Raw genomic sequence first — 25837 nt, 5'->3', positions numbered from 1 at the left:
GGTAAGGAAAGATGTATGTTAGAGAAATAAAAGATATCCCCCCCAAAAAAGGTCCTGTACAATTTTAAAGGGGTTTCCCTTTATTCCTCAATATGTAGCTGGCACACACATGATCATTTGCCTAGTGTGGAAATCACTTGATGTCTTAAAGTGTCCTGAGCTTTGTTTTCTGTTGTCACATTCATTTGCCTGTTTGACCTTATGGGAAACTAGCATTGTCCTCATTTTTACAAATGAGGAAATTAAAGCTCAGAGTGACTATTATCCTTTTTTCATGCTGCCATTGTGTAAAAGAAGATCCCTCTATATACAGTGTAGTTTTTTCTTTTTTAATAGTTAGTGAAAGTTTGATCCTGAGCCAAGAAGCAAAACATGGTCTGGAGATAAGATTGTAGGAGAGAATAACTTGCTGCTGAAAAGATTCAGGCTGTAGCTGAGCCTGAGTTTACTGGTGGTGAAGGCAGATGAGCTACATTTTATGGTGTGTGAGTGTTGGGAAGATTGGCAGAGAAGCAAAAGTATGTGAAGAAAACTCAGAAAGGGGATGGGCTCCTCCGCTAACGGAGGAGTGCCAAGGCTTCAGGCACGTGGTCCTCAAAGGGTGGTCCCTGCCCCACAGCACTGTCATCACCTGGGAACGTATTAGGAATGCAGATTCTCAGGTTCCACCCAGACATCTAAGTCAGAAATTCTGGGGTTGGGGCCCAGTAGTCTGTGTTTTAACAAACTTTTCAAGTGCTTCTGATGCACACTCACTTTTGAGACCCTCTGGCTTAGAATAAATAACATTCATTGTCCAAAACAATGAGTGAAATTGTGGAAGACCTTCGTGCACACATCCCACACAGAGCAGGAACTGGAATAAGATATCCAGAGTGGCCAAATATAAACACAGGTGTGGCTCTCCAGGCAAGGGTGGAGGGAGATATACTGAGCACCTAGGATGTACCTGATCCTTCCTAAGTCTCTTGAAATATGGGGAACAAGATAGGACTGGGAGTGGCTCTCAGAGAGTTTGTTGGAGTGGACAGTAGCAGTGAGGAAATGATTATACAACTGATGCAAGAATTGTATCTGTACTCAGTTGCTCAGTCACATCCAACTCTTTTGCAACCCCATGGACTGCAGCCTGGAAAATCCCATGGACAGAGGAGCCTGGTAGGCTCCAGTCCATGGTAGGCTCCAGTCCATGGGGTCGCTAAGAGTCGGGCACGACTGAGCAACTTCACTTTCACTTTTCACTTTCATGCATTGGAGAAGGAAATGGCAACCCACTCCAGTATTCTTGCCTGGAGAATCCCAGGGACAGAGGAGCCTAGTGGGCTGCCGTCTATGGGGTCACACAGAGTCGGACACGACTGAAGCGACTTAGCGGCAGCAGCAGCCTGCAGCCTGCCAGGCTCCTCTGTCCATGAAATTTTCCTGGCTATAATACTGGAAAATGAAAGTCACTCAGCAGTGTCCAACTCTTTGTGACCCTAGGGACTCTACAGTCCATGGACCTCTCCAGGCCAGAATACTGGAGTGGGTAGCCTTTCCCTTCTCCAAGGAATCTTCCCAACCCAGGGATCGAACCCTGGTTTCCTGCATTGCAGGAGGATTCTTTACCAGCTGAGCCACCAGGGAAGCCCAAGAATACTAGAGTGGGTAGCCTATCCCTTCTCCAGGGGATCTTCCCAATCCAGGGATCAAACCTGCATCTCTTGCATTGGCAAGCGGAGTCTTTACCACTGAGCCACCTGGAAGCCTGATGCAATAATTATAATTATGTTAATGGCCAAAAAGGGAATGAGAATAGTGCATATATATATATATATATATATATATATATATATATGTCATCTCCAGGCCACCGGGACATGGATTCTAAGATGGATTTTGAAGTACAAGAGTTTTTTTGTGTGGGTTTTGTTTTGTTTTGTTTTGTTTTGTTTTTTGAGGGAAAGGGGAGGAGGCAACACCTTTAAAAGAAGGAAGTAAGATAAAGCAAAGAAGTCTTAGAGTGTGACCAAGTCCTCGCCAGCCTAGTGTGAAGCTTCAGAGCACAGCCTTCCCTTTCAGACTCTTGTGTTGGGTGAAAGTGGCCAGGTGTCAGTGTCCACGCTGCACCATCACTGGCTGTGGGCTGCCAAAGAACATGGGCTTAGCCCAGTCTCAGCAGTAGATCCCAAATCCACTGAAGCCAAAGCTGTCAGCTGACTATGGTCCTCACAGTGGAACATCAGGCTATGTCTAGAAGGGACACACGTGCATCTGAAGATGCCCCAGACTTCTTGCAGCCCGTGGATCCACTCCACCATATATGTGTGGGGCGTTGCTCCTCCAAGGTCCCAGTGTACCTCTCTTCCTGAAGCAGAACTTAGAGAGGCTACAGAGACAAACTGCAGCCCCTCTGACTGAGTTGGTCTCAGAGCCACAACTGGTCTCGGTCACCTCCCCGGCTCTGTTGACCATTTTAAACTCCTCTTGCTCACCACTTCACATCTGCTGGTCTCTGCGGTTTACCTGGTGGTATAATCCAATCCCTTCTGCCTGAAGGACTGTAACCCCTCTGGTAACTATATCCTTTTCAGGCCAGTGTTGCTCCATTTTACTCACACTTGGGCAAGAGGGTTCTAATAGGACCCTGAGTAAAGCGCCCAAGTTCCACACAGACTCCTTCCCGCCCTCCTGGGTATCAGCAGCCACACCTACTCTTGTCAAGATGGTGACCCCTCCTCTCTCACCTTTTGACCCCTGAGCACAAAGAACCAAAGCACACAGGTAGCAGTCATAGCTCACAGTCAATGGGCTGCTTGCTGGATCCTCTAGCAAGAGTACACCCCTCGGGGTGGGACCTCTGATCATGCAGAGTCCAGAGTGCAGGGACAGCAGTTAAAAAAGTCTTTCACGAGATCACTGGGAGTGACGATGGTAAGAGGAGAAACTCCTTCCACCCTTGGTTCCCACTCTTCCAGTGGGGATACGATGCCATGTTGAAAACTCTTCTTCATTGTATCTACTGCATCCTGAAGTATGGCCACACATCCTCACAGGGTGGTTCCTCCAGGCTGTGCCTTCAGCCAGCCATCCCAGCATGCTGTCAGGCCAGCGGGTCCTAGATGGTGCAGGATAGGATACAACTCAGGGTTGTGGGCCCATTCCCACTCATCCTCTGCTGAGAAGTTAATCCCTTGGTCAGATGTATTGAGTGGATGCTGATAAATCAGGCATATTCTGTAAGTCCCTGGACAGTGGTAGTGGCAGAGGTTCTGCAGAGAGGAAAAGCAAATCCATACTCACGGTGAGTGTCCATTTTGTGAGAATGAAACTTTATGCCTCCCAGGAAGATGGGAACTGAGTTTCATCAGTTTGATACCAGGTGAGAAAAGCACCATGTCAGGGTCTCAGAATCAGTCTCTGTTGCTGGCACATTCAACATTCAGAAAAGGCAAGAGGTAGGTCAGCTTTTCATACTGTTCATGGGGTTCTCAAGGAAAGAATGCTAAAGTGGTGTTCCATTCCCTTCTCCAGTGGACCACGTTTTGTCAGAACTCTCCACTGTGACCCATCTGTCTTGAGTGGCCCTACATGGCATGGCTCGTAGTTTCATTGAGTTAGACAAGGCTGTGATCCTTGTGATCAGTTTGGTTAGTTTTCTGTGATTGTGGTTTTCATTCTTTCTGGCTTCTGAAGTATACGGATAAGAGGCTTGTCAGCTTTGGCTGTTGGGAGTCCGCACTATTGGGCCATGACATAGACGCGCCTCCCCAGCCATGGCCACTCTGTTCATGTACCCAAAATGCCAGGAACCAGATCAGTGAGTTCAGTCGCTCAGTTGTATCCAACTCTTTGCTATCCCATGGACTGCAGCACACTAGGACTCCATCACCAATTCCTTGAGCTTGTTCAAGCTCATGTCCATCGAGTCGGTGATGCATCCAACCATCTCATTCTCTGTCATCCCCTTCTCCTGCCTTCAGTCTTCCCCAGCAGGGTCTTTTCTAAGGAGTCGGTTCTTCCCATCAGTTTGGGAGTTTCAGTTTCAGCATCAGTCCTTCCAAAGAATATTCAGGACTAATTTCCTTGAGGATTGACTGGTTTGGTCTCCTTACAGTCCAAGGGATTCTCAAAAGTCTTCTCCAACACCACAGTTCAAAAGCATCAAATCTTTGGCACTTAGTTTTCTTTATAGTCCAACTCTCACATCCATATGTGACTACTAGAAAACCATAGCTTTGACTAGATGGATGTTTGTTGGCTAAGTAATGTCCCTTGCTTTTTAATTGGTTGCATCAAATGGCCAGGTCATCTTCCATATGGATGCTTCTAGTGGATGTGACCACATAAAAGAAAGGTCACACTTCACATTTCATGCTTAATCCCGTATGTCCATCTCGCTGCTCCATTCTTCCTTGTCTCTGAACTTTTATTTTCCAGGGCCCTGACCAGATTGCCAGACCTTTCCCCACTGCGGATGAGTCTCTGTGGGTTCTCACGTTGGGCCACTTTGCTTTCTTAACAAAGTGTATGACGTGCTGCACCACTCAGAGTTCCATCCATTAGGAAGACGTTCCCTAACTGCTCTTCCACAGCCAGCTCTTAACGTGTCTCTAAAGCATATTGTCACCCTGCTTATTTAACTTATATGCAGAGTACATCATGAGAAACGCTGGGCTGGTGGAAGCACAAGCTAGAATCAAGATTGCCGGGAGAAATATCAATAACCTCAGATATGCAGATGACACCACCCTTATGGCAGAAAGTGAAGAGGAACTAAAAAGCCTCTTGATGAAGGTGAAAGTGGAGAGTGAAAAAGTTGGCTTAAAGCTCAACATTCAGAAAACGAAGATCATGGCATCTGGTCCCATCACTTCATGGGAAATAGATGGGGAAACAGTGGAAACAGTGTCAGACTTTATTTTTTTGGGCTCCAAAATCACTGCAGATGGTGATTGCAGTCATGAAATTAAAAGACGCCTACTCCTTGGAAGAAAAGTTATGTCCAACCTAGATAGCATATTGAAAAGCAGAGACATTACTTTGCCAACAAAGGTCCGTCTAGTCAAGGCTATGGTTTTTCCAGTGGTCATGTATGGATGCAAGAGTTGGACTGTGAAGAAGGCTGAGCGCTGAAGAATTGATGCTTTTGAACTGTGGTGTTGGAGAAAACTCTTGAGAGTCCCTTGGACTGCAAGGAGATCCAACCAGTCCATTCTAGAGGAGATCAGTCCTGGGTGTTCTTTGGAAGGAATGATGCTGAAGCTGGAACTTCAGTACCTTGGCCACCTTATGCAAAGAGTTGACTCATTGGTAAAGACTCTGATGCTGGGAGGGATTGGGAGCAGGAGGAGAAGGGGGCGACAGAAGATGAGATGGCTGGATGGCATCACCAACTCGATGGACATGAGTTTGAGTGGACTCTGGGAGATGGTGATGGACAGGGAGGCCTGGCATACTGCGATTCACGGGGTCACAAAGAGTTGGACACGACTGAGTGACTGAACTGAACTCAATACAGCTGCTATCCCTTTTCGCCTTGTGACAGCCCATCATGAGAAACAAGCTTAGGTGTTTTTCTTCCCCTTCATCTGGACCCTGGGGATCTCCTCCCTTATGTGGCTATAGGCTTGGGCTGAGGGAGGAGGGCAGTCCCATTCTGGTGGGTGACATGGGGGCCTGGGCCACCTGCTCACACAACAGACTCAGGCCCACTAGCCCAGCTCAGTTTGAACTCTGATGTCCCCTTCCCACCTGAAGAAGCAGTGTTGTGACTATGAGTTAGTGGCTTTGAGAGAACATCATTCATAATGGGCAGTTCTGGATACTTTATCTTTTGTTGTCTCAAGATCAAGTGTTCCTTCCCTACAAGGGCCCAGGGGGACACCAGGAGATGCTTTTCCAAGATGTGTAATTCCCCAATACAGGTGACATGCCTGATTCTATAACTCCGGGAGCTGACATAGTGATTTTCTCACCACTGTTGCCATGAGTTCCTCTTACATTTTAGGGTACTTTTATGCTGAGTCACTTCAGTCATGTCCAGCTCTTTGTGACCCCATGGATTATAGCCCACTAGGCTCCTCTGTCCATGGGATTCTCTAAGCAAGAATCCTGGAATGGGTTGCCATTTCCTTCTCCAGGGGATCTTCCCCACCCAGGGATTGGACCCACGTCTCTTAAGTCTCCTGCATTGGCAGACAGGTTCTTTATCCTTAGCACCACCTGGGAAACGCATACTTTGCGGTACATGGGACCCTAAGGCTAATATGAAGGATGGGATGGTATGACCCAAGCCATACACAGCTGAACGTGCAGGAAGTTTATTGGATGGTAACACCTATGAAAGATGTTGGGGGAGGATACAGGATTGGATCTGAAAGCCTTTGCCACAACTTGGTTCTGATGCCCCTGTAAAGGAGTATATGTGCCATGTGCTTAGTTGTGTCTGACTATTTGCAACCCCATGGACTCCTGCCAGGCTCCTCTGTTCATGGAATTTTCCAGACAAGAATATTGGAGTGGGTTACCATGCCCTTCTCCAGGGGATCTTCCCACCCCAGGGAATGAATCTGTGCCTCCTACATTGCAGGTGGATTCTTTACTTGCTGAGCCATCAGGGAAGCCCAAGGAGGGAGGAGGCAAAATTAGGCAGGAATGGAACAGTGGTGTGTGTGTGTGTGTGTGTGTGTGTGTGTGTGTGTAGAGGGCTGGAGGGTGTGTGTGTGTGTGTGTGTGTGTGTGTGTGTGTGTGTGTGTAGAGGGCTGGAGGGTAGGGGCACGTGGTCATTGGTTGTGGGAAGACTCAGTCAGAGAGATTGCCACGTGTAAAGAGTATCAATCTTGAGGTACAGAGTGATTCCTTGGGACCAAAATGAGACCAGCATGGCTGATGTTCAAAGGGGAAAGATGGTGACATCAGATGAGGCTGGCAAAGAAGGCAAAGACCACATCATCCCAAGAGTTTCAGGCCATGTCATCCAACTCTTCCCATTCCTTTTGGGATGAAATGAGCTATTCCTGAGAGTCCCCTTTGGTAAATTAGATGAGTCTGAATGGTCTGAAATGTATTTTTCTCTCAGTCTTCATTACTACCTTAAGTAAGACCCAACTATTGCATTTTCTCTCTCAAAGTAGTGACATTGGATTTTGACCTTCATCAGTGAACATTTATTGACTAAGCACATGTAAATGTTTAAGCATTTCTCCTATAGATTAGACATGTGGCTAGTATATTATATAACTTTTTTCTTACATCTTTTGAAGGCACTGGTGGGTCAATTTATAAATGAGAAGTGTTAAGTAGAAAGCATTTTTACCATTGTACTTTGGTTATTCTCACTCCTAGTTAGTTAACTTCATCCTTATTATTCTAGGGAGAATAAAAACAATTTCTCTGGACAGTTTTGCTTGCTGAATGGGCATTTACATAAAAGCCATGCAGTGTTCCTTTTTTTTTTTTTTTTGTACTATAGTTGTATCAAGAACAGTTTGATAGAAAAGAAAGCAAATGGACTTTGGAATCAGACAGACTGGTGTAGGTTTGAGGTCTCCCTTCAGAAGTTCAGCTTTGTGGGGCTTTGGGACAGTCATTTCATCACTTCACCAAAAAAAGAAGAGGAAATTCCTTGTTTATTAAATGGAAATAATAAATGGTGGTTGTAAGGGTGATTAATAATAAATGTGAAGTGCCTGCTATAGAAATTGTTAACAAAAATACCCAGCAGTGTGTTGATGGTATATTGAGTCAGGTTAGACAATGGGAATTTTAATAGTTATGTGTCACATTAATGCCAGTGACAGATAAAATAACTTAATAACTGTTGAGTTTTGCATGAAAACTTCCTCTACTTTTTGTAGAAGTATATATTTATTTTGCTTTTTAAAATGTCTAGAGATATGGTATTGAATTCAATGATTTCATAGATATTCTATATCTTTCAGTGTATGGAACGGCAATCTAATGAATAAAAATAAAAACTGCTCAAAAATAAAAACTTAATTATGAAATTTGTGTATGTTATTATATATAGTTATATAATTACTCTAACAAGATATAATGTAAATGCTGTTTTACTTGAATTTTAAGGACAGGAATTCTGTGGTGCCTTATCTAAACTGAATTATGTATTTTATAAAATTCAGTCTATCCGAAGGTTTGCCACTGTGCCAATTACAACGAGTTGGTTGATTTTCCTTGGGATTCTAACAGCTTGACATTGCTAAGGGAGCCAAAAGAAATGGCCAATGTGGTTAAAGACTGTTTGATTAAAGGTTCTGTTTTTCCTGAACCTAAACTTGGTTCGAAATAAGAAACTCTTGGAAAAGCTTATTGTCTTTACTGGCAGATGACTCTCTTTTCCATCCTGTTTCAGGACTTCGCTTACCATTTTACAGTCTTCGTATTCTACTTTGGAGCCTTTTTGCTGGAGGCAGCCACCACGTCGCTGCACGACCTACGCTGCAATAGAACCATGACCGTGCAGCCACTCCTGAGTGATAACCAGTATAACATAAACGTGGCAGCCACAGTAAGTGTGGGGTGAACACGGTTTACCCACGCTTCCCCTCCCCCATCAAGGTCTCTAAGAAACTCCTCTGGCAACAGTAGTTTTCTTTAATAATAGCCAGCAGCATTAAACATATAATAGCTGTTTATCTGTACAGTTAACCTTATGAACCAAGCCAAGTACTGTCATTACCCCAGTGCTGTGGATGATGAAACTGAAGCACCAGGAGGTTGACATTTATATAAGACCGTACCTACATGAGTGCTAGTGGTTGGCCTTGCGCAACAAAGTCTACATTGTGCAAAGAATTAATTGTGCTTTCTACTCCATGTAGCTTCAGACGTGGTCTTTGTCACAGACACAGATTTGTCCTTCCCTTTTTCTGCCTAAGTGAAGCTGCCTTAGTAAACTTCTCCATGCTTTAAGTTCTGCATTAACCCCCATTTTACCCATACACGTAAATCTTTAGTTTCTGAGTTTTAATAACACTTAAGTGCATGAGCTATTCATTTGTGACGTTCTACTGAGTCCCTCACTTTTCATTTCAGTATACCTTAGAGCAGCAGTCTCCATCCAGCCTTTCTGGCACCAGGGTCTAGTTCTGTGGAAGACAGTGTTTTCACGGCCCAGGGGTGCAGGGGATGGTCTCAGGATGATTCAAGCACATCACATTCGTGGTGCATTTACTGTGCACTTTATTTCTGTTATTTCTGTTCTCATCAGTTCCACCTCAGATCATCAGGCATTAGATCCTGGAGGTTGGTGACCTCTGCCTTAGAGAGAACTCCTTTTCACTAGTAATAGATATCAAAAGTAGTCATTCATGCAGGGACCAGTCAGCCCAGAGTGGTGAGGGAAATCCACTGAGCTGATGAACTGACTCACAACAAGGGGAAGCACCTTGCAGATCAGATCAACTGATGCACAAAAATGTAAGTGGACTCCTGGTCAAAACAGAAACTCCCTCCTGGCAGTTGTATACGTGACATAAAATAAAAAATGCACCAGGCTTTTTTTTTTTATGAGAATCATTTGAGATGGAACTTATCAGAAATTCCGTGCAAACATTAGAGCAGTATTATAAATAGAACTAAGGGAACCACTTGCATAAAGGCCCCCAGAATTCAATGGGGGTAATGTGAATTTCATCATCTGCCAGTACAAGGAAGACATGGAGGGCAATTGTAACTACACATGAGCAACTCAAAGTGCGGTAAGATTTACACTTTGAGATTTATGGTTTAAGAGCATCATTCCTCAAGAAATTTTGAAATATCCTGAAATTTTATAAATCATGTATGAAATATGATAGAGAGTTTCTCAAATTTGACAAACCTGCACAGTTTTCATGTTACTACAAATACGTATAAAACCGAGAGAAACTTTTGTTGTTATCGAAACAAAACAAAACAAATTTTAATCAATCATCAAAGAAGAAACAGTGGATTTTATCCAAGATTACAAAATCTCTCTCATGCTATTGTCTTCTGAAATAGTCTTGTGAAAGGATAGCAAAGAAAGTGGGTCCTCAGAAGTAAGATGTTATCAGGCAGATAGTAAAACAAAGTTGTTTTCGATTTGGAATATTTGTGACATTTGTCAGCTTTTCAGAATTCGTGGCGGTTGTGATTTCTTTTCATGTTCTAAGTAAATATTCACATTTGTACTTTAAAATAAAGTGGTCTTTCTCTTTCAACAGAAAAGAAATGTCTAGATGAGAGATGTAAGATATGTATGTGAATGTATTCCTGATTCACTTTGCTGTGCGCTAGAAACTAACACAGCATTGGAAAGCAACTGTACGCTAGGAAAGTTTCCTTAAAAAAGAGAGCTGTATCTGAGAGACAACCAGCGGAAGAAGGGTGGGGAAAGTAGCAGCATGGTAATTACACTGTAAAAATGTTTCGTATGTGGATCTGATATTCCTTCTCAGAGCTCTGGTTTCCTGGAAAAAGGATTCCTGTGCTACATCATAATGTTTTAACATATTTAATGGTTTGGGGAGTTTTCTGTGGATTATAAACCCCAGAAGGGTGAGGACAATGCCTGTTACTTGTCTGTATGTACCAAATGTACCGATGCATTCATAGTTGATGCTAAAAAAATCCTTTTTGAATACGAAGGACAGTAATTCAGAACTCATGCACATTTGAGAACTATCTCCCACGCCAACCTGATGATTCATTCCTGTGGGTTTTCTCTGTTTAGCTCTACAGTCACTTCCATTGTCACAGAAATAATCTGCTCCATCCTCGGGCCCTGAGAGCTGCACTGTGTGTGGCTGTGAGATCACTGTGCAGGTAGACATCTCATCATGAAGTTTTGAATATGCACCATGTTAGGGGTCTCACCAGTGCCTAACAAGTGAGTCCAGTGTGTGAACAAAAGCTCAACCCAAGGCTGTCCACAAATGATATCCCATTATTAGGGGCTAGAATGTTTAAAAGAAGGGGTTAATGGTATGAGGGGCTAAAGTCATCCAAGAAAAAAAAAAAAAGATGAATCTAAATCATCTTAGTGATTTAGTTTTCTTAAGTGTTGAAGTATCTTTAAGGAGGCTGATCAGTTTTCAGACAGTTGTTCCTTTGGACAAATGATTTCTTAAAGTCAGTGTTATAAATCTGATAAGAATTTTTGTTTCTTCTTTCTTAGATTTTTGCCTTTGTGACGACAGCTTGTTATGGTTGCAGTTTGGGGCTGGCTTTACGAAGATGGCGACCGTAACACTCCTTAAAGACGAACTGCTTGTGTGTTAGTTTCATTTGTGTACTTTTTATGTCTTGATCAATTTGGGTACCGTTTTGTTCAGATATAACAATATCCCTCAAATAATTGTTTGGTATACAGAGAGAATCTAAGTATAAGTTTGGTTCATTTCATGGATGGAAATTTTATTATGATGTTAAACAGAGAAATGGCCTTTAGTTTTACATTTATCTCTCTCTTTTTTTCTCATTTTTAAAAAAAATTTCCCTTTACATCCATAAAATACATAGACGTCATTCATGAAAAAGGGGTATCTCTTGTATTTAGTTGCCAAATCACCTGAACCTTAATTTTAATAGGTAACTAAAACTCCCGAAGAAAAACACATTTAAAATAAGATTCCCGCCGAACTCTGTGTTTTAGTGTAAAATGGAGATCAGCATTCTTTTTCTCTAAATGTACAGATAGTAAATATTTTAGGCTTTGTGAGCCACACAGTCTCTGTCACAAGTACTCACGTCTGCTGTTACTATGAAAACAGCCACAGACAATATGAAATGAGTGAGTGTAGCTGTATGTTCCAATAAATCTTTATTTACAAAAACCAGCAGCAGGCTGGACTTGGCCTGTGGGATACAGGCTATCGTATGTTGACCTCTGGTTTAAAACCTTGGTTATGGGTTTTGTATTTTATTGAACTGATCCTCAAAGGTCTAAAGTGAATTTGACGAGCCACATAATATTTAGTCTCATTCAATAATCACATTGCCTTTGGGTTAATGGTCAAACACTTACCCTTGAAGCAGCTATAGCATCTCAAGCTAATTCAAGCAGAGTCTTGAGTACAAGAAAAAGTAATTTATGAAGTGAACCCTAGTGGCTTAATCCACCTAAGTGTTTTCCTAACAACTGAGCAAAATGCTTACCTGGCATTCTTAAAACGAGAGCCCCAGAGACCCCTAAGCCACTCCTGAAATGGGTATACAGTACCTGATGTTTTACTTTGGGTCTATTTATGCTTCAAATAGCAGCTGTTTGTCCTGTGCATGAATAGGTGAGTATTTTTATGTGGATATCTGAGGCTTTACCCAATAGAGCTCTCCAAAGGGTAAACTTTTTACTTCTAATTCTTTTACATGACTCTAAGTTAAATTCACACAGAACATGAGATGTAACTTAAAGTTGTAGATTCTCATCTAGAGAATAGTCCTATGTTGTTTTGCACTGGTAAGAAATACACAGACTCAGTTTTCAAGCAACAGTGGTCACAAAAGCTATCTCTGGCTGAATAGCACAGAAAAGTATTTTAACCCACCTCAGAGACCCTGGTCATGACAAAGTGCCAAAATGGCTTGAGAACAAGTTAGAGTTAGGCCCCAGCTCACACCACCTGTCCAAATGAGATACTTATCTCTTGCCCCAACAGGGCTACCTCTGGGAAAAGAGGGCTTTTGATTGTTTTATGCTTTCAGCCCTTTGTATTTTGGTTGAATCATCCCCTACAAGTGCCATGTATAAATTGAGCAGTTAGAGTTCGTGGAACATGGAAGAATCCTGAATGAGCAGCATAATCAATGCTCAGTGATCAAATGCTGTTTATGTAACAATCCCTTAGGAAGAGGAATCTTATTAGGGTTTGGTTTGTGATGTAACCGTAAAGATAAAAGGTATATTTAATATGTGGCAAGAGGAAACCAGTCTTGTGACTTTATCATAGCTTTTCTATAAAAATCCAACTTCCTTGGTTTTTCCAGTTCCATACCACACACTTAAACCTGTATTATAAATGGTCTATTACAAAGTCATAAATGTGCCATAAGGATATATCATCCATTCCGGCTGGAATTGTTAAAAGTCTGCTAGATTTAGTCGTGAGATTCTATTTTTATTTCCAAGGTATAACAGGTCCATGCTGCTTGGTGGCATTAAATTAAATGATTTCATGAAACTGCCTTGGTGGCACTTTTACAAATGGATTGCTTCTCGATCATAAAGAACCAAGCCTAGAAGTCATTTAACTGTGAATACTTAGAATTGTAGATTAATCATGATCTAGATTTGGGAGTTGACTGACAAAGCACTGAACAAAAATTATAGCATTTGAGAATTTCTTTGTATACCTTAGCCGTAAAAATGAGAACGTGTTGGTTGGTCTTAAAATCTGGTAACTCCATGATGAAAATAAATTTATTTTATAAGTGTTATGACTCTAATAAAGTATTCATTTGATAATCTTTGGGGGCCATCTATTTTTTATACAATTCACTTTGAAATTCAGTTAAAGATTTGATATAAACTTGACAGATTTGGAGCTTCTAGACTCATAATATATCCGAGTTCTGCTTTAAACATTTCTATGTAAAAGACAGTCTTTGCCAGCAAGTCTTTTTTATTTTTATTTTTGGTGAAGATTTAAGAGGTAACTCTTTGAAAGTTTTATAAGTGAAGTGAAGTGAAGTCACTCAGTTGTGTCCAACTCTTTGCAACCCTGTGGACTGTAGCCTACCAGGCTCCTCCATCCATGGGATTTTCCAAGCAAGAGTACTGGAGTGGGTTGCCATTTCCTTCTCCAGGAGATCTTCCCGACCCAGGGATCGAACCCAGGTCTCCTGCATTGTAGACAGACACTTTACTGTCTGACCCACTAGGGAAGTATTATAAAGGAAGCTTAAATTATACTTTATTTTATTTTAAAAGCATTTATATAGGCTTAATATATGCCAGGCAGTGTTCTGAACATTTTTTTCAAATATTAACTAATTTAATCCTCATTGTAACAACTCTATGCAGTAGATATTATTGTCACATTTCAAAGACAAGGGAGCCAAAACACAGACCGTAAGAAACACCCAGGGTCATGTGCCTATCAAGTGGGAAAGCTGGTATGTAAACCTCAGTCTGGCTGCAAAGTCCAGGTTTGTTATGGTTGTTGATCCCTTAGTCCTCCCAGATTTTACAAATTTTGTATAACCAAAAATATGACTCTTTCCCCTCAGATTCATATGTTCACGTGTTCTAATACCCAGTATATCAAAATATCGGAGAAGGCAATGGCACCCCACTCCAGTACTCTTGCCTGGAAAATCCCATGGATGGAGGAGCCTGGTAGGCTGCAGTCCCTGGGGTTGCTGCAAGTCAGACACGACTGAGTGGCTTCACTTTCACTTTTCACTTTCATGCATTGGAGAAGGAAATGGCAACCCACTCCGGTGTTCTTGCCTGGAGAATCCCAGGGATAGGGGAGCCTGGTGGGCTGCTGTCTATGGGGTCGCACAGAGTGGGACAGGACTGAAGCGACTTAGCAGCAGTAGCAGCAGCCTTTCAAAGATTTTAGAATGCTTAACACACAAAACTGCTTATTTTAGATGTTACCTTCTAGAACTTTTTTTTTTTTTTGGTCACAACCAAGGGCTCACGAGTTTAGCTGTAAGAACTTAGACCAAAGTTACATAGTGGGGGAAAAAGTGAAGCAACTGTGGTCTGCAAAGTTATCCAGACTACCTGAATATTGCTCTGGTCCATTCATTCTGGTTCTGGACTCGGGGCTTCAGTCATTCCATTGCCTTATATCAGTTTGGCCCTCATTCATCAAGTCCTAAATTGACCTGGCTTTTTGATCACCCCTGGAACTGACATTAGAAAGGTTTTCTAGTCTGAGATACACCATTCAACCTTTACACATGGAGTATGAATATGCATCTCTGCATATGCCAGAATCTGGAATTCTAAATCATCATCATGGAAGGTTCTATCCTCAACATCATGCTTCAAGTTTGTCACTAAGTGATCCAGCTTTTCAGGTGGCAGCTGAATGTATTCATGGGAGCTGAATGTATTCATGGGAGAAGGGTCCAGGGTTTTGGAGACAGGTGAATATATATATATATATATATATATATAGAGAGAGAGAGAGAGAGAGAGAGAGAGAGTATTTTGAAAGTTCAGCTTTTTCGAGTGAGCATGTATTAGGCTGTACCCTGAGCAACAGGTAAATAAGTTCCTCTCTCTGGAGCCTTCTTTTGTCAAGTCTTCATGGCTTGCTTTCTCACTCTCTTTGGGTCTCACCTTTGCAGCTGTCACCTTTGCAGGCCCTCCCTGAGAACTGAGTTTAAGCTTGAATCTCACACCAGCACTCCTGTTCTTTCCTGCATTCTCTCCATGGCACTTATGATATAGATTTTCAATATATAGCACATATTTTGTTTATTTTGTTTCTCCTCTTCTCCACTGGAGTGTAAGGCTTATGGAGAGGAATATTTTTGTTTAGAGCTTTATCTCTGGTGCCTAGAATAGAGCATAGCAAAGAGCAGGTACTTGGTAATTATATACTGAGTTAGAGAATGAATATTAATGACAATAACTTACTCTTGTATTCTATCAATATGTTCTATAAAAATTGATCTTACCAGCATTTGAAAATTTCTGGTATGTTTTTCACCTAGTTCTGGATGTATTTCGGGTGAAGCCTAACCGTACAGGTCATGTACTAATTAAATGTATGTATATAACCAAAATGTTGTATAATCAGTCTTCTATAGCAGAGAAGCTGTAATAATAAAAATTTAGCATTTCACATAAACTCATTGAATTTGTATTCAAACATTTTCATGACTAAAGATATAACTGTACACTCAACTGACTTAGATAATCCTGAAAGTATCATGAGAACTAAGAATTAATTGTTAAAAAGACTGTCATTTTTCTATAAATGATTGGAGTGGAGGGCTCTGGCTAGTAGTGTTGGCCAGAAATTATGAGAGTTACTGTTGTAAACCTAACAAGAGGTAGAGGTATCTATAAGGTGGCATTTTGATTTTCCATGTCTCCCAACTCCAAGCTTTATCCTTGGGTATGTATTTATGAGAGGTATTCTAGATGAAGGATGTTGTTGGATTCCCTGTATTCAGTTTAATGCGCCAACCTAAGTAGGCCTGATATCCTGAGTCAAGGTACAGTTTAGCTGACACAATGATGTTCTGATGCATCAGTATCCTGGGCCGCGTTGCCTTTTTATGAAATTCTACTTGCTATTGATTTTTAAGTATGCCATCTTGCTGAATACACTGCAGTTTTTGTATGGAAATTTTTTTAAAGTGGAGTAAACTCATTTATTTACATACATAAGTATATAAAGTATTTAACAGCAATTGAATAAAGATTTGATACTTTTAGGCTGTTTAACAGTTGTCTCAATTTTTGAACATACATACCCTTGGAAAAAAAGTTATGACCAACCTAGATAGCATATTGAAAAGCAGAGACATTACTTTGCCAACAAAGGTCCATCGAGTCAAGGCTATGGTTTTTCCAGTGGTCGTGTATGGATGCAAGAGTTGGACTGTGAAGAAAGCTGAGCACTTAAGAATTGATGCTTTTGAACTGTGGTGCTGGAGAAGACTCTTGAGAGTCCCTTGGACTGCAAGGAGATCCAACCAGTCCGTTCTAAAGGAGATCAGCCCTGGGTATTCTTTGGAAGGAATTATGCTGGAGCTGAAACTCCAGTACTTTGGCTACCTCATGTGAAGAGTTGACTCATTGGAAAAGACTCTGATGCTGGGAGGGATTGGGGCAGGAGGAAAAGGGGACGACAGAGGATGAGATGGCTGGATGGCATCACCAACTCGATGGACTTGAGTCTGAGTGAACTCCGGGAGTTTGTGATGGACAGGGAGGCCTGGCGTGCTGTGATTCATGGGGTCGCAAAGAGTTGGACACAACTGAGCGGCTGAACTGAACTGAACTGAACCCTATTTAGCATATAAAATGTATGAACTAGTGTCAACCTATTTTAAGTATTAGTAAAGCATTTTAATTTTTTTTCTTTTTTGGCTGCCTCATGACTTCTGAGACCTTAGTTCCCTGACCAGAGATCAAACACTGGCCCTCAGCAGTGAAAGCACAGAGTCCTAATCACTGGACCCCTAGGAAATTCCCAAAGCATTTTAATTTTAAATTAAAAAAAAATAGTTAAAATATTTTGTTTGACAGAAGTGTTAAATTAATGTCTTATTTAGACACACATTTTGGTAAGAGAAGATGTCTATTTTAGGGTCTGGTGGCCACAAGGCTTTGACTTTAACAATACCTTGGCTTTAGATTCCTGGTGAGATGACAGCTCCTCCATTTCTTTTGAGTGAAAAAGTTGTCTAAATCTCAGAAATCAACTCTTGGCCAAACAAACTTTTAAGAACAAATAAATTCTCAGCACATGAATATATTAGGGCTCTTTTCCAATGTAAAATGAGTAAGAGTTGCCTCAGTTTTTTGTTTTTGTTTTTTTAATACATAGTTATACTTTCAACATGGATTATGCTTGTGTCTTAAGTTGCTTCAGTTGTGTCAGACTCTACGACCCCGTGGACTATAGCCTGCCAGGCTCCTCTGTCCAGGAGATTCTCCAGGCAAGAATACTGGAGTGGATAGCCATTCCCTTCTCCAGGGGATCTTCCCAAACCAGGGATCAAACCCACATCTCTCATGTTTCCTGTACTGCAGGCAGAAATTGAGCCACCAGGGAAGCCCTCAGTGTGAATTAGGAAAATATAATTTGCATATAAAAGGTATGGTTTCATGGATATTATTCAGCATGAAACTAAATAAACATTTAAATAGGAAATAATATTCCATTAAGAGCTGTATGATTTGAGGTGAGTCCATTTATCCAAGCCTATTCCTCATCTGTCAATGGTGAGCAGAGTTACAAACCTGTGGCAGTAGGTCCTTGGGAATCAAGAACCCAAGATAGAGTTAAAAGTTCAAGCAATTTATTGGAAGTAATGCTATGAAAGGTCAAGAGAAAAGGGGGGAAAAAGTAGTCAGGAAGAGTTCCAGGTTGTGTTCTAGCTCTGAGAAAGACTCAACCAACTCAGCAGGGAGCTCCAGCACCATAGAGGCATCCCACACTAGCTAGAAGAGATGAGTCCTTATGCCTACACCATGCTCAGTCACTGGCTGTGGGTTGCCCAGAAAGACTATGACCTCAGCTCGCTGACTGAAAAGATGAAGGAAGATGGAAGGCATCTGCACCCGGAGGTTGTCAGGTGCCTGCACTCCCGGAGGGTGGGTCCTTGTTGCAGCTCTGCACGGCACTCTTGGTTACTGCCACTTGCTGCTCTGTGTGTCATACAAGTCCACTTCTCCACGTGTGTCATGGAGCCACTCCTCCAGGGTTCCTGTGGGCCTCTGAGAAGAATTACATCAGGGATGTTACACCAAACTACTAGCCTCATTACTGTAGGTGGACTTGGAGCCATAACTGACACTCGTAATCTCTCTGTGATTATCTACCTTGCACCTTCCTTTTCAGATCTTTCACGTCCCCGGTGTTGTGACCCAAACCCTCATCTCTGAGGGGTCTGCACTGTCCCCTGGAGTTAAGGAATTTTCTTATTTGCTCTTATGTTCTTCTTTTCTTGATCAAGCATCCTTAAGATCTAATTCCATTGGTACTCCCCTGCTCCTGTGAATAAAATGCTAGTTAATTTTTGCAACTGTCTTGGAGTATAATCTCTTTCTTTCTTTTTTATTTTTTTATCAGACCCAACATGAATTCAGCAGGGCTATTCTGAGGGAGGTGTTCAGTAGAAAGGTGGGGACATGTCCTGGGGAAGAGTTTCTTTCCCCTCTCTTTTCTTTCTGCAGGGGAAAGTACTAACTTTTAATAAGGAGGATGAGGGATGAACTACCTCTAAAGCTCCAAGTGTTTCAGGGAATTCTAGAGAGCCACAGTCTTCGACAATATCTGGGCTTCCCAGGTGGCACAGTGGTAAAGAACCCTCCTGTCGATGCAGGAGAAGCTGGAGACTGGGTTTGATCCCTTGGTCAGGAAGATCCCCTGGAGTAGGAAATGGCAACCCACTCCAGTATTCTTGCCTGGAGAATCCCCATGGATAGAGGAGACTCGTGGGTTACAGTCCGTGGGTTCGAAAAGAGTTGGACATGACTACACATGCACACATATTCCATCCCCATCCCATGTTTCAAGGGCCCAGGCTTTCCTCCTCAGGATGCTGAATTTAGCATCGCAGATTTGCCTTGGTAGAGAATCCTTTGCGATTCAGTAAACCCGCCAGATCTTGAGTGTGCTCTTTAGCTGTGTTATTCTCACTGTGTTTATAATCTTATATGTCATTTCCTCTGTGTTTTCAAAGACCTGAGTTATCACATCACCCAGAGTATTCCTCTCCATGGAGACATCCTCCTATGTTAGGGACATTATATTTACCTAGTAAGGAGTCTACCGGAGAAGGCAATGGCACCCCACTCCAGTACTCTTGCCTGGAAAATCCCATGGATGGAGGAGCCTGGAAGGCTGCAGTCCCTGGGGTCGCTGCAAGTTGGACATGACTGAGCAGCTTCACTTTCACTTTTCACTTTCATGCATTGGAGAAGGAAATGGCAACCCACTCCAGTGTTCTTGCCTGGAGAATCCCAGGGACGGGGGAGCCTGGTGGGCTGCCATCTATGGGGTCGCACAGAGTCGGACACGACTGAAGTGACTTAGCAGCAGCAAGGAATCTACGGTTTTTATTTTATCGGCACCATTTACTATTCTTATAAAATTTTATATGTGCTCGCCACTAATCCAAAAAAAGGCACTATTTCACTCTAAAGTATCACTGCCAAATTTGTTTAGATTCCAATAACTAATCATAGCATGTTTTTTATCCAAAGATTTGAATAGATCTGGTTTCCAAACAGAAAAGAAATCCAGATGACTCATTAAAACAGAGTAGAGGAAAGATGTAAAGTGAAAGTGAAAGTCGCTCAGTCATTCTCTTTGGGAATTCTCCAGGCCAGAATACTGGAGTGGGTAGCCTATCCCTTCTCCAGTGGATCTTCCCAACCCAGGAGTGGAACTGGGGTCTCCTGCATTGCAGGAAGATTCTTTACCAACTGAGTTATCGGGGAAGCCCAGAAAGATGTAAGGGCTTCCCTAAATTAGCCTCAATCTCCTTCAGCCAATTCTATGTCACCGAAACCATTCAGTTTTAAAACTACTAATAGTATTCATTCTTTTTGTTTTGATAGTGCACACTCTTATCTTGATAAACTATAAAAGTCCTCCTCCTGCCTCTTTCTTATCTCTTTTCTTTCTCCTCCTCCACTTTTGAATCTATTGGCCATTTCAGGTAAGTCTGACAAGGTATTTAAATTGTTTAAATATTTTATGGTGGTTAATTCATGGGAATGCAAATAAATTGTTAGTGTGTTGAGTATATTCACTAGTTTTATAAAAGCTAATCTCGTTTAGTCATTTATGTCACTGACACTGGATTTCTTTTTCTGTCATTTGAATAAATGGGAAAAGTAGCAGACTGACTTAAGAGACTTTATTATCCATTTATTCAACAAACATTTATTGAATTCCTTTACATGTCAGCTATGATTCTAGATGCTACAGAGACAAGGAAGAAAGCAATGCTATTATCCTCATAGGGTTTACATTGTACTGTGAGGAGAGAGGCAGTAAACAGATGAAAGCACGTCTATGAAAGGTTAGATATTCGTCAGTGCTAATGAGATAAATGAAACAAGGTAAAGGGTATAGGAAAATCATTGGACATACAGTTATTTTAAATAAATTGGGTAGGGAAGCTTAGAGGCAAGGAGCAGAATCCTGAAGTTGGGTGATGGATGCAAGCAGGTGACTAAGAGAAAAGCCTTTAGGGACTTGGACAATCTCTCCAGAGGACTGAGTTCAGAGCATGCCTGTTGTGATCCAGGATCAAGCTAGTGGCTAGCAGAGCCAGAGAGAAGTAGACAGGAGGAGTCTGGTGACAGGAAGCAGGAAGCAGTGCCGGCAGATGCAGCTCATATGCTGCTGCTGCTAAGTCGCTTCAGTCGTGTCCGACTCTGTGTGACACCATAGACAGCAGTCTGCCAGGCTCCGCCATCCCTGGGATTCTCCAGGCAAGAACACTGGAGTGGGTTGCCATTTCCTTCTCCAATGAAAGTGAAAGTTGAAAGTGAAGTTGCTCAGTCGTGTCCAACTCTTAGCGACCTCATGGACTGCAGCCTACAAGGCTCCTCGGTCCATGGGATTTTCCAAGCAAGAGTACTGGAGTGGGGTGCCTTTGCCTTCTCCGGCAGCTCATATAGGGTCTTGTATTTACATGAAAGAACTCTACCTTTTTCTGTGTTTGTTGGGAAGCCATTGAAGGGTTGTGAGCAGAAGGCGGTATGATTTGACTTAGGTTTTAGCAAGACCATGCGGGTTGCTGGGCTGAGAACAGGCTGTAGAGGAACAAAGGTGGAAGAATGTGTACATTAAGAGGCTGTTGCAATAAACCAGGTGAGAGAGATGCTGGTGGTCAGATCAGAGGGGCAGCAGTGGAGGTGGTGATAAGTGGTTGGACTCTAGGCATGCTGTGAAGGTAAAGCCAGCAGAGTGTGTGGATGGACTGGGTTTGGAGTGTGAGCAAGAGGAAAACAACAGAGATAAAAGATGGAGTTGCCATTTACTGCTTTGAAAGAAACTGTAGAAGGAAGTTGGACTATAAAAAAAGCTGAGTGCCAAAGAACTGATGCTTTTGAACTGTGGTGTTGGAGAAGACTCTTGAGAGTCCCTTGGACAGCAAGGATATCCAACCAGTCCATCCTAAAGAAAATCAGTCCTGAATATTCACTGGAAGGACTGGTGTTGAAGCTGAAACTCCAATACTTTGGCCACCTGATGCAAAGAACTGACTCAATGGAAAAGATCCTGATGCTGGGAAAGATTGAAGGTGGGAGGACAAGGGGATGACAGAGGATGAGACAGTTGCATGGCATTACTGATGTAATGGACATGAGTTTGAGTAGGCTTTGGGAGTTAGCAATGGACAGGGAAGCCTGGCATGCTGCAGTCTATGGCATCGCAGAGTCAGACACGACTGAGCGGCTGAACTGAACTGAACTGATTCGAGGAAGTGGTTTAGAAAAGAATCAAAAGTTAGGCTTTAGATATTGTATTAGTTTTTTAAGGCTGCTGTATTAGAGTAACACAAAGTGGTGACTTAAAACAGCAGAAACATATTTGCTTCCACATTCTGGAAGCTTGATATCAAGGTGTTGGCGGGACCCTGCTCTCTCTCAGACTCTGATAGAGTTCTTTCTTGCCTCTCCCTAGTTTCTGGCAGTGACTGGCAATCCTTGAGGTTCCTTTCCTTACAATTGCATCACTCCAGTCTCTGTGTCTGTCATTTCATGGCATTCTATCTGAGTTTGTCTCTTAAAAAGACACAATCACATTGGATTAGGACCCACTTTAATGACCTTGCTTCAGTGATTGCATCTGCAAAGAGTCTATTTGTAAATAAGGTCACATTCAAGGTACTGGAGGTTAGAACTTGAATATAATTTTTTTCGGTGAGGGGACACAATTCAACGCATACAGACATGTGAAGTTTGCTTTGTTTGTTTAAATTTTAATTAATTAATTAGTTTGACTGCACCAGGTCTTAGTTGCAGCACTTGGGATCTTTAGTTGCAGTATACAAACTCTTAGTTGCAGCACGTGGGACCCACTTCCCCAACCAGGAATCGAACCTGTGTCCCTTGTGTTGGAAGTATGGAATCTTAATCACCACCAAGGAAAGTCCTTCAAATTTGTTTTTGAGTTTAAGATTCCTTAGGTGCCCATGTTGAGAAGTGATTGCATGTACAAATCTAGAGTTCAGATGCAAGCTCCAAGTTAGAAATGGTAAGGACTGTCAACTCTGGAATCCACCTGTTTACTGAATAAACCTGGGAAAACTATACAGCGATCATAATTTCCTTCTCTAGAAGATTGGAAATTGCAGTCTGGGCCTGTAAGGGACTGTTGTAAGAGTCTAATTGGACAATGAGTGTGAAGGCCTCCAAGACATTTTAAGCACCACCAGGCGAATCAGTCAAACCCCTTCATGTTGCAGATAGTTCTGCATTCAGTCATCATGTATTTGGACCACGTATTTTCAGAATATAACATGCTTTAGTATATCACTGCTGCTGCTGCTGCTAAGTCGCTTCAGTCGTGTCCAACTCTGTGCGACCCCATAGACAGCAGTCTGCCAGGCTCCACCATCCCTGGGATTCTCCAGGCAAGAACACTGGAGTGGGTTGCCATTGCCTTCTCCAATGCATGAAAGTGAAAAGTGAAAGTGAAGTTGCTGAGTCTTGTCCGACTCTTAGCGACCCCATGGACTGCAGCCTACCAGGCTCCTCCATCCTTGGGATTTTCCAGGCAAGAGTACTGGAGTGGGGTGCCATTGTCTTCTCCTTAGTATATCACTGGTTGCATTTAAAGCTAAAATGTCAGCTTGCTTCAGGGCAGTTGTTGTACACAAATAATGATAAATTATACATTGGTGGAGATTCTTAAAAGTAAAAGAAAAGAATTCTAGAGTGGTTGCTGATTTCAGGGCTTTTAAAGTCTTGCCATGTCCTTAAGCAATGCCCTAAGGGTGACCTTATGACTAAGGTAAAATCAGCCACTAAGTGAGAACTTCTCAAGTAGAAATTCTGGATTGTTCCTAAGGAAAGTAAGAGAGTCTTTTCAATTATTCAAACTATGTACTGATAACCTATTTTAGGACAAGAATTGTGGAAGAGATGAAACCACGATGATGAATAAGACCCAGTAACTGTCCATAAGGAGGGGATCTGTAAATTAATGTACAATTCTCTCTCTCTCTCTCTTTAGCCACTAAGTTGTGTCCGACTCTTGCGACCCCATGGACTTTAGCCTGCCAGGCTCCTCTGTCCATGGGATTCTTTGGGCAATAACACTGGAGTGGGTTGCCATTTCCTTCTCCAGGGGATCTTCCCAACCCAGGAATCAAACCCGGGTCTCCTGCATTGCAGGCAGATTCTTTACTGACTGAACTAATAAAGATAGAAAAAGCTGATTTTAGAGATAAGCCTAGAATGCTATGGAAGCATGAGGGAAGGTTGTAGAGGGGAGAAGTGTGCTTCTTGGTAGAACTGATATATATAAGGGATCTATAGGATGAATTAGAGCCGGTTGGAAAGATCCCCTGGAGAAGGAAAAGGCTACCCACTCCAGTATTCTTGCCTGGAGAATTCCACGAACAGAGGAGCCTGATGGGCTACAGTCCATTGGGTCGCAGAGTTGGACAGGACTGAGCGATTAACACACACACAAGAAAGTATCAAGACAGTAAGGAGACGGGCATTCCAGGCAGAGGGGACCGAAACTGAATCTAGCCTCTGTACCGCGACACTGAGCTAAATCTCAGAGACAGAGTTTCGCGTGAAGTAGAAAGGAATAGCTTTATTGCTTTGCCAGGCAAAGAGGATCACAGTGGGCTAATGTCCTCAAAGACTGTGTGTTCCTGGAGAAAGTAGTGAGAAATGATACAGTAATGGTTCAAAGAGGGCATGATCAGCTCAGGGACAGTCTTCTGATTTGTTGGTGGTAAGATAAGGGGTCGCACAGAGTCGGACACGACTGAAGTGGCTTAGCAGCAGCAGTAAGGTAAGTGGGAGTCAGCATCAACCTCCTGGTAGCCTGGGAGCTAGGATCTATGTGCTAGTAGGCAGCACACCCTTAGTTTCTCCTACCTGGTGGAAGGGAAAAGGAAAGTGAAGTTGCTCAGTCATGTCTGATTCTTTGCGACCCCATGGACTGTAGCCTACCAGGCTTCCCGTCCATGGGATTTTCCAGGCAAGAGTACCGGAGTGGGTTGCCATTACCTGGTGGAGGATTCAGTATCTGCAAAACAGCTCAAAGATATTGTTATGTATATTGCTTGAGGGGGAACCAGGACCCTGCCCCAAGGCTGCACTATGGTTCCTTGACTGTTCCTCCCTTGTCTCTGCATCCCCTCCCTTCCCTAATTAACAGCTGTTTGAACCTGCCCATTGGAACTCAGGGAAGGTCATGAAGGCTGAATGAAGCCTATTTCCTGTCATCAAGAAATGGGACACACAGAAAGGCTTTTGTGCCCAGGAGCCCCACAGGGTATTGCTTAGTATCAGACTCACTTATGTAAAGGCTCAGAAAAAGAGATACTGTGTTCAGGAAGCAAAGTGGTTCCCTGTGGAGTCAGCTTGGAATGTGTGATAGTGACAGCTTGGAATGTGTCATGGTGACAGATTCAGGGATGATGCTGGAGTTGTTAGTATTCGTTGTTCAGTCCCTAAATCGTGTCTGACTCTCTGTGACCCCATGGAATGCAGCATGCCTGGCTTCCCTGTCCATCACCATCTCCTAGAGCTTGCTCAAACTCATGTCCATTGAATCGGTGATGCCATTCAACCGTTTCATCCTCTTCCGTCCCCTTGTCTTCCTGCCTTCAACCTTTCCCAGCATCAAGGTCTTTTCTAATTAGGTGGTGGAGCATCACGTGGCAGAAGTATTGGAGCTTCAGTTTCAGCATTAGTCCCTCCAATGAATATCCAGGGTTGCTTTCCTTTAGGACTGACTACTTTGATATCCTTGCTGTCCAAGGGACTCTCAAGAGTCTTCTCCAACACCACATTTCGAAAGCATCAATTATTCAGTCCTCAGCCTTCTTGATGGTCCAACTCTCAAATCTGTATATGACTACTGAAACCAAAGCTTTGACTAAATGGACTGTTGTCAGCAAAGTGATGTCTCTGCTTTCTAATATGCTGTCTAGATTTAGTCTCCCATTATGAAGGTCCTTCTGTGTCAC

General features: G+C 42.6%; 1 protein-coding gene across 1 annotated transcript in view; it reads left to right on the top strand.

Annotated features, from left to right (window-relative positions):
* Positions 1 to 13427, top strand: part of MAL2 (mal, T cell differentiation protein 2) — a 33234-nt gene extending 19807 nt beyond the window's left edge. Inside the window, 2 exon segments of the mRNA NM_001081719.1 lie at positions 8355 to 8510; positions 11142 to 13427. Of these exon segments, the coding sequence (NP_001075188.1) occupies positions 8355 to 8510; positions 11142 to 11213 (228 nt within the window). The 3' untranslated portion in view covers positions 11214 to 13427.
* The last annotated feature ends 12410 nt before the right edge of the window (positions 13428 to 25837 follow it).

This window comes from Bos taurus, chromosome 14 (assembly GCF_002263795.3).
Source record: "Bos taurus isolate L1 Dominette 01449 registration number 42190680 breed Hereford chromosome 14, ARS-UCD2.0, whole genome shotgun sequence".
NCBI classification, from domain to species: Eukaryota; Metazoa; Chordata; class Mammalia; order Artiodactyla; family Bovidae; genus Bos; species Bos taurus.
The sequence above is the reverse complement of the archived record's forward strand: the minus strand, read 5'-3'. Positions and strand labels throughout refer to the sequence as shown.